This window comes from Drosophila ficusphila, unplaced genomic scaffold (genome assembly GCF_018152265.1).
Source record: "Drosophila ficusphila isolate 14025-0441.05 unplaced genomic scaffold, ASM1815226v1 contig_414, whole genome shotgun sequence".
Taxonomy (NCBI): Eukaryota; Metazoa; Arthropoda; class Insecta; order Diptera; family Drosophilidae; genus Drosophila; species Drosophila ficusphila.
The window spans coordinates 7,188,098-7,196,949 of NW_025064328.1; the positions used below are offsets into that span (position 1 = coordinate 7,188,098).

Consider the following 8,852-nt stretch of genomic DNA (forward strand, 5'->3'; position numbering starts at 1 on the left):
TTCTTGAGTTTTGTTTTAACAATGGGTAAATACTTTTTAGATTCTTTTCTAGTTATTTATCTCTGACCTAAATGGCGGCTATAATATTTAAAAAAAGTTGTTTCATTATAACATATAACTTAAGTACAAAAAAGATAAAACATTTTCAAATCAACTTATTTTTGGAACTAAAAATCACTTTTTCGAAAGATCTAGTGGCCCAGAAAAACTTATCCAGTAAATGTGTTGTATTAAACCGGCAACCCGTAACCCATTTCAAGAATTGCCTTGACAATATTATGTTGATCCCACTTACGTCTCGAGATATGAGCCGGCATTCTGATAAATCCGATAAGAACCTTTCTTGACCACATCTCTAGTTTCGTTCTTGGTATTCTATAGATCGCGTTCCCTTGGTCATTTTTGCATTACATCACAGAAACGTGGAAAACTCGGGGAAGCAAATGCATTTGACACTAACGAAAAAAACGGGCTGTTGCTTAAACTTCTGCCGGCAAACTAAAACAATTATTGATTTAGGACGACTTTCCCGCAAATCGTAATATCAAAACAAAATTTAAGTTCTCATGACAAGAGCGAGCACTAAAATAATAATAATAAGAAATGCTCTCTCTTGCGTCATATGCGTGTGTGTGCCTGAGAGTGTGTAGAGCGGTAGATCTGATATGCTAGCTATTTTTAAAGACCCACATTGCTGGCAAAATCGAGACATCGTACGGCAACTAGAGCAATAAATAAGAAAACGCATTTTCGAGTTCAGTGGTTGCATTCAAATCAAACGGCTTTATTAACTTTTATTTATGGGTTATGTGAGATGGATTAACCCCTCACATGGGAACAAAATCAATGGATAATAAAATCCTTTTTAAGTGCATTTCCATTCTATCCACATGTGCATAAATTAAATATTACACACAACAAGTGCCCACAGCAAGGTTTTTATGATGTTAAACACGAAAAACCATTCAGAAATGTCGCGAAATATTCCACTTAATTGACCCGAACCGCAATAAAAATAGGATTCATTTCACTTTCGATGACACCACACGATTATAATGATATGCAACCACCCCGAGTGCCGAGTACCGAGTACCGGTCGACTCGGACTCCTGGTCCTGTTGCTCTGCTGGTAATCCAAGGAATGAAATCCCGTCCGACCAGCTCGATGGTTTATGTAGTCACTGCCGCCGCCGAGTTATAAAACCACCCCGCATCGATATCAGAAGTACCCCTGTCCCAGATCCGAATGATTGTCTCTAATTGGAAGTTTTGACGTGTGTATTATGCTAAAGGCGATGGTGTTGACGCCGATCTCGCAGCCGAACCACCCTTAACACATATTGTAAACGGTGTACAGTGAACCCAGTAGACCCCGGTGGGTGGTGGTTCGCACATCGCGTGGGAAGTCAAAGCTCAGGGGTCTCCCACATACATAGCTGGCAAGGCGGTACGTCCCAAAAACATTTATATGTGTTTAACCGGCAAAAATAATTTAATGCGCAAAAGATTGTTTCTTGTTTTTTTTAGGGGTGATTTAGAACGTTCCCACATTCCATAGACAGTAATTTCGGTTGCTCGGTTTCAATGTAATTTCGGTTTCAAGTGATTTTTTGGTGTGGGCTCACGCATTTAATTGCAAAAAGTGAAATTGTATTTCATTAAGTTAAATTGTTCAGCCCAGTGGGACCTTGTGCACTATTCATTTACTACCGGTTAAATTATTAAATCTCTTTTTTACTTTAATCGTAGGTATAATTAAGTTATTAAACATAGGTATTTAACCTAACATAGGTCACATTTTTCAAGGCATATAACTAACTAGATAAGAAAGATGACTAGACTAAAAAACGTAACTATTGGTAAACCTTTTTTGAGATGAAATATTTTTATAACAACTGTAGTCGTTTTCTCAAGCAAAGAACTAATGGATTTCATTGAAATTTTCAGATTGTGTTTTTGTGTGTTTAAATGACACAACTAAACGTAATGCAAGGAACTGTTTTATGGGCAACTGAAGTGACTTGTTCCCAAAACTTATCTCGCTCTACGGCTTACTTCACAACCAAAACCAATTACTCATAAAAATATAAAGCCCCTGCAACAACACGTGGAGTAGTTCCAAGTAGATTGGCTACCCATGCATACTTGGCCACAAAGCACCCTGAACTAAAGTAATGTGACGGCGCATATTAATATATTTTAACCCTGCTACCTTTATTATGCAGTTTCCCTTTCAAGGTTTATGTTTCTGGAGTGCCGACAAGATCCTGGGCTCGCATGGTTTCCAGTTTTTCCCGAAAAAATCCCGTTTCTCCTGCGGTTTTGGGCTTGGACTTCGGAGTTCGGGGTTGCGACCCCAGCACCTTGCTAACCCCGCTTCCTAATTACGCGAGGGGAGTGTGCAGCCGGCTTAACTAACCGCCGCGGATTGGTTGCCCACGGGCTTAGTTAGTTGCTCGGAAATTCCCATATGCATATGCAAATTTTACAAACCGTGAGCGGCATTCGTTGACCCCCCAGCGCCGGTTGACCAGCGGTCAGCGGTCCGCCGTTCGCGGTCTCCGATCCAATGGTCCAGCGGTCTAACGAGCACAGTGGCAGCTTATTAGATGCGGATTATCTCCACTTCAATGGGTTGGAAATGTACAGAAGGAGTACATAAAATATGAGTTGAATTTAGAAAATGGTTAAAAAGGATTCCAAGCAGTTTCCAAATGATTTCGGATTGGGGCATTACTTTTCATCATCATCATTCGGCAGGTAGCCGAATCTCATTCGCGCCTGTTCGTAGAGCATGAAGGTCATGATCGTGTTGGGACTGACCCGAATGAGGGCCGGGATAAAGCCGCGGTAGAAGCCCAGTGGACCCTGCTTGGCGATGCTGAGGCAGGCTGCTCCGATCCCGGAGAACTGTCCCGGCGCGGCGTTCATAAACGTGGTTTTGATCACGTCGAGTGGTTGCGTCAACACCGTGCAAATGCATCCGGCTATCGTGGACGTCAGGAAGTGCAGTGGCAGGCCATCGCGTGCTCCGGTGGTGGACTTGAGCATCTGCTTCACCTGGTCGTAGGCGGCATTGGTGCCGATCGTCAGAAGCACGGCCCTCGAAATGGCTGGAAGAGCGCCGCGAAAGAGACTCCTCCCTCCCTCCTCCTTGTAGATGCGGTTAAGGCCATCGAAGACGTGCTTATAGCTGTGGGATTGAACAAAAATGCAATGGTAAAGTTTTAGTGTGTTATAATTACAAAGGTGCTTCTGCCCATACGATAATGAATTGCTTTAAACTATGTTTCATGTCAAGTAATCACAAGGTGTTGTGGCAAATCACATCTTCTAAAAAACCAATATTTGGAGGTTTCAGACCCCAAACTTAAAAGCAATAATAGTATTTATATCCTAATTATTACTATATATATAGAGAATAACTCAGATAGGGAGCGATTCCAAGTAATCTTTATCAGGGCCGGCGAAACGTTTTGATTCCAGGTGGATAATTTTCCGGACAAACGATAAGCGGGGGTCGTCTCATGAATTTTTAATCAAATTTAACATATTGTTTGAACTGATTTTATGTTTCTTTGTTTGCTTATAATTTATAATTTATAATTACCCACCTTCAGAAGTTTTAGGCGGGTAGTACTACCCATAATACCCACGCCTTCCTTCCCTGATCTTATAAGCTTGCAGAGCAAAAAGGTATTATAATTTCAGACAGAAGTTTGCAACGCAGTGAAGGAGACACCTCAGACCCCATAAAGTATATATATTCTTGATCAGCATCACGATCAGAATCGAAATAAGTCTGTCCGTCTGTCTGTTTCTCTTCAAACTAGTCTTTTAGTATTAAAGCTATCTTGCTTAATCTTTCCTAAAAGTTGTGTAGTTATTGAACGCAGTATATATGGTAAATCGGAACGGACCGGATCGGTCGACTATATCGGATAGCTCCCATACAAGAGAATGAAATAAAAAACTCTCACGCCGTTGTTTTTGATCAGATCGACTTGATTTCTTCCAGATGGCGTTTTCTAACTACTATTGAGTTCGGATTGAAATCGGATAACTCTATTATAAAGCTGCCATAGGAAAGGTCGAAATATACATATATATAATATATATAAATAATGAAAAACATTTTGGAACGTCGATGTTTTTAATCCTACGTGCATGATTTTCAAAATTTGGATTTTTTATTAACCCATGAATCGAGAAAAAAATGTCATTAAAGTTCGACAACGTTATCGTATAGCTGCCATAGGAAAGATAGAAAAATCTGCACAGAAATAACGGAAATAAAATTATAACATCGTTGTTTTTCATCAGAATTTTTGGAATATTGAGTTTGCTAATGACTCTTGAATTTCAAATTAAATTTCATCATAATCGGACGACTATTTCATATAGTTGCCATGTGAACAATAGTCGAAAATATCGAAGATTAATAGCCTTTGTTTAGCCTTTATGTATTTTCTTCGACATATTTGATGGCTGCAAGGGTAAATAAGCTTCCCTTCTTGCATTTACCCCATCATAATAAAGTTTCGAATGCCTGGAGTTTAATTGAAGAAGTATTTCGGATACTCCGCAGTGTAGTCCTCATACTCAATACTCACTTACGTCGTTTTTCTGGGGGCAACTTGCCGTCGTTCTGCAGGCGCACTGTGACCACGTCTCCGGGAACGCCTACAAAGCCGCCGACCGTTCCGGCGAAGACGGCCAGGCCCATCTTGCCACTCATGTTCCTGGCATCCACGTATTTCTTGCCGGTTTCGTAGAGGGCGAACCGAGTTGTCGCATAGGTCAGCTGGCGGAACCAGGCGGCACTGATGCCACTGTAAAAGCCCGCCACGCCATGCTGCCTGAAGATGTTGCCGATGATCTGGCTGGCCGGCTTGATTTTGCCAGGGCTCTGGGTCTGCAGCTGCACCTTGATCAGATCCAGCGGCTGAGTCACGGTTATCGCGATCGACGAACAGACTCCACCGAACCACCAGCGCGGCAAACGCCTCGAGTCCGTATCTGCCATGCGTTGAGCTGGATCGCTGCAATTTTGTATCTTTTGTTAATATTATTCCAAAATTTTTCCATTAGGCCCTGACGTCTAACACTGAGAAGGCTATGATTTTTGATATCGAGCTCGTCAACAAGTTCCAATTTGATTTGATTAGAACTCACAAAGCGATGGATTTAAGTAATCAATTAAAATAGAAAGTCAGTTGGGTCATTTTCTATAGATATTTCCAGCTCTGAAAGGTAAAAAGGTTATGAATTAGCTTTTTTTCTACAAACCAAATTGATTTAGTTAATTCCACCGACCAGTTAAACAGCTCAAATATTGTTTTATATGTTCGCTTATCAACATTGCCGTTTATTTACAATACGTTCACAAAAGGTTCATAAACTTATGCGAATTAGGTGTAAATTTAGGTGTAAATATATGTAAATGCCTTGAGGTACTAGCTAATCTCACTGTAATCTTTTCTTTTTTCTCTGTTTAGGATGCGAAACTTAAGACTATCACACTTTGGTTTGCTCTGACTAGAGATCCTGTTCTGTTGTTCCTGGCCTTCGCCGGGGTTCTCCGCTCAGTAGGCCATCTCGGCGCCCCATGGACGATAGGGCTTGGCTCCGTTGGGCGTGGCATATTGAAGGACACTGGAGTTGTTGTAGTCCTGGCCTCCTCCAACCGGATACTGCGGAGCGGCACTGTAGCTGAGGCCCTCGGATCCCTCGGCCGGCGGACGGTTGCTGTTGGTCAGCTCTATGTAGGTGGGTATCTGCTGCTCCGGATGCACCACGCTGTGGTCGTGGGTGTAGTGCTGCTGCTGCGCTGGCTGAGGAGTTGTCTGTGTGCGCTGTTGTTGCTGCTGTTGTTGCTGCTGTTGCTGCTGTTGCTGTTGCTGCTGTTGCTGTTGCTGCTGTTGCTGTTGCTGCTGTTGCTGTTGCTGTTGCTGGTGTTGCTGTTGGTGCTGCTGCTGCTGGTTGCTGTTTTCGGAGTGGATGTCATGGCTGGGAATCGCTTCGTTCACTCCCGCTCCACTGGTGCGCGAGACACTGGTTCTTCCTCCGATCTGCTGGCTCTGCTGGACGGGCGAGGCACTCAGCGTGGGATAGCTGGACACGTAGGCACCCGGATTCGCCGGAGCCGGATAGCTCTGATAGGGAGACGCTGCGCAGTTGGGCTGATAGCCGGAGGAACTGGGCGGGGCTGCGGTCCAGCCAGTTGGACTGGCGCAGCTCTTGGCCGACAACTCGCGCTGCTGCACGAAGTACTGCAGGTGGGACATGAGGCGCAGGCGCAGCGGGTCCTGGATGTCCATGCCCTCGATGGTGACCAGGTAGCGGGCCACCTCGGCGGCGCACTCCCGGAACCCGATGATGTGGTACTCCATGGCCACGCGCTGCGGGTCGAAGCTCAGCGAGTCGAGAGCTGCAAGTAATCGAGGGAGGCGGAGAAAGTCAATAAGCTGTCTAATCCGGATCGGGCGAACAATTAAAGTAGCTGTTCCCACGCCACATACGAGTACGAGTAGTAGAACAACCCCCATGTCCTCCGGCAGGACAACCAGTGAGGTGGCCATCAGGGGGTGGAAGCCCGCTCCCGAAGGCAACGCGCAGCGTGGGAAGCCCCGAGATTCCGGATTCACTTGAACATTTGGGTGGTGGTGGTTCCTTTTCTGCCTGCGGCTATCATAATATTCCCACAACTCGACCCTTTTCGGGACAACAGGTCGGGCTTGTTTACCCAGATTTGTGATAATTTGCCGCATATTGTTTTTAATTCCCTGAAGCAATTGTTTCCCACATTCTAGTTATTCGGAAGTGTTTTTTAGGAAGTGTTGATCCTTCGGATGATGAAAGGTGAACAATGTTATTCCAAGATGATGTTGTTTAGTTCTCATTTAAGTTCAAAGTTTTAGTTAATTTTAGCATTTCCTTGAGTTGGAAAATGTATCTAGCATTGTGTTTGAGTTTACTATCTGATAATCTATACTGATCTACAAAGTTCATAGGGCTTTCTCGTATGAATTAACACCATTATGTGGCTGCCCACTTTTTTTGTAATAAAGCTATGGGATTGACACTTACTTTTGGACTGCAAGCTCTTTAGATGCTCCACGGTCAGCTGCAGGATCTCGGCCTTTTCCAGCTTGGCGGATCCCTGCTTTTCGTAGGCGGAGGGCACCAGACGCTTCAGCTCGGTGAGCGAGGAGTTGATCCGATCCCGCCGCTTCTTCTCGATCACTCCGCGACGCTTCTTGCGGCTCATCAGTTGGCAGCTTCCTGGTTCACTGGGCGAGATTCTGAAAACGCAATTAGGATACAGTTTATGATTAGTGGAAACTCTGATGAACAACGTGTTATAAATGTTTACAAGCCAAAATAAATCGAAATTCTTATTGCTTTGAAACGATTTTGAATAATGTATTGTATTCTTCTACAATTCATTTCTTCTTCATGTATTTGAGTTTTAATTTTAAGTTTTCAACTCCATTACACCTAACGCAGGCCTTTTTTATTTTAACTAACTAAAACTTGATAATTTATGCATCTACTGACATTTATAATGCTAATTGAACTTGATTGGTAAGTCCTTTAAGTTGCCCTGATGTTTGGGATCATTTAGTTCTTATTTGAATAATTAAAAAAAGTCTTATTCTGTTTGTGAAATCGCCTAATGTATTCAACTTGCACTTTGTGGTTTGCTAGGCACTTTTAGGTACTTAAGATTTAGGTTTCACTGTGTTAGGTACTGCGAATACGCACTGTTCTTTGGAGGACTCCTCGGAGTAGAGGTCGTCGCAGTCGCTCTCGGAGAGCGTCCGCTTGAGGCTGCCGTGTCCGTGTCCGTGTCCGTGGCTGTGACCATGCGAGTGGCTCTGTCCGTGGCCGTGGTTGCTGTGGTTGCTGTGGCCGCTGTGGTGCGACTGCGGCGGCGGCACCCAGTGGCTCTGGGGCGTGGTGGCGGTGGCGCCGGGCATCACAACACCGGCTCCGGCGGCGTAGCCCCAGTGGTGCAGCGGCGCGTTCACGTGCATGTTGTGATCCATTGTCGTTGGTGGTATTGTATTTGTTGTATTTGTTTTGCTGCTCCTGCGCACTTGACACTTGGCTGCAGTGTTGCTGTTGTTGATTATGTTGCTGTTGATGTTGCGAGTGCTGCTAGTTGAGCAGTTTGAGTGCAGGACCGGGCCAGCGGAGCTAGTCTGAGCACGTGACTTATCGTGTGCGCGAGCGGCGTTCGACTGATTCTGCAGCACACGTCGAGCGGACGACCTGCCCTCCGCTGCCGCCGCTCAACCCCTTATTACCGCCGCCGGCGGTCGTCCAATAAGATGCAGCAGCAGCAGCGCCGGCGGCAGTGGCAGCAGCAGGCCTAACCACCCCCTGGCAACGCGTGCTGGCCGAGATTGGGGTAGGAATGGAGTGCCAGCGATCGCTGCCAAGTGAACAAGCGAGAGCCTTTGTTTGCGTGAGTGCGACAGGGAGCGATAGTCGGCCGGCCTTCAAATGAGCAAGTCCTGTCATCGATTTCGATTGCATCTGATACCGCGAGTGCCGAGTGCCGAGTGCCGAGCGGTGGGCAGCATCTCGCCAGTAATCGGCGCCGTGGGCGACAAACCGGCGACGTCCGCCGTCCACTTGTTCGCCGCTGGAGCGGCTGCAGCGGACCAAGCAACTCAAACTGGAGCACGCGCCCGAACAGCCGCCGGTCGTGTGGCATCGCGTGGCGTGGCGCCAGCAGAGCCCCAAACAAGTGCAACGCCCGCCGCCGATGAACTTTATCTCAGATGTGGCGCGTCGTGTGCCGGTCGGCCCACACGATTCTAGGTCAGTGCTGCTGGCTCAAG

The 8,852-nt window shown here is 45.7% G+C and overlaps 2 protein-coding genes across 3 annotated transcripts; both read right to left on the reverse strand.

Moving 5' to 3' along the window:
- Positions 1-2,193: 2,193 nt before the first annotated feature.
- On the reverse strand, positions 2,194-5,096 carry LOC108101458 (mitochondrial dicarboxylate carrier). 2 transcript variants are annotated; one of them, XM_017205801.2, is made up of 2 exons: positions 4,614-5,096; positions 2,194-3,193 (listed from the first exon to the last, which is right to left on the reverse strand). In XM_017205801.2, the coding sequence occupies exons 1-2, from the start codon at positions 5,024-5,026 to the stop codon at positions 2,734-2,736; spliced, it is 873 nt and encodes a 290-aa protein (XP_017061290.1). In that variant the 5' UTR covers positions 5,027-5,096; the 3' UTR covers positions 2,194-2,733. The 2 variants fall into 2 exon arrangements, with proteins under 2 accessions (XP_017061290.1, XP_017061291.1); XM_017205802.2 differs by having other exon boundaries at positions 2,990-3,193; positions 4,618-5,096.
- Positions 5,097-5,347: 251 nt separating this feature from the next.
- On the reverse strand, positions 5,348-8,262 carry LOC108101615 (hairy/enhancer-of-split related with YRPW motif protein). The gene is made up of 3 exons (XM_017206030.2): positions 7,768-8,262; positions 7,090-7,304; positions 5,348-6,430 (listed from the first exon to the last, which is right to left on the reverse strand). Exons 1-3 carry the CDS (start codon positions 8,049-8,051, stop codon positions 5,586-5,588), a joined length of 1,344 nt encoding a protein of 447 aa, XP_017061519.1. The 5' UTR covers positions 8,052-8,262; the 3' UTR covers positions 5,348-5,585.
- Between the last annotated feature and the right edge of the window lie 590 nt (positions 8,263-8,852).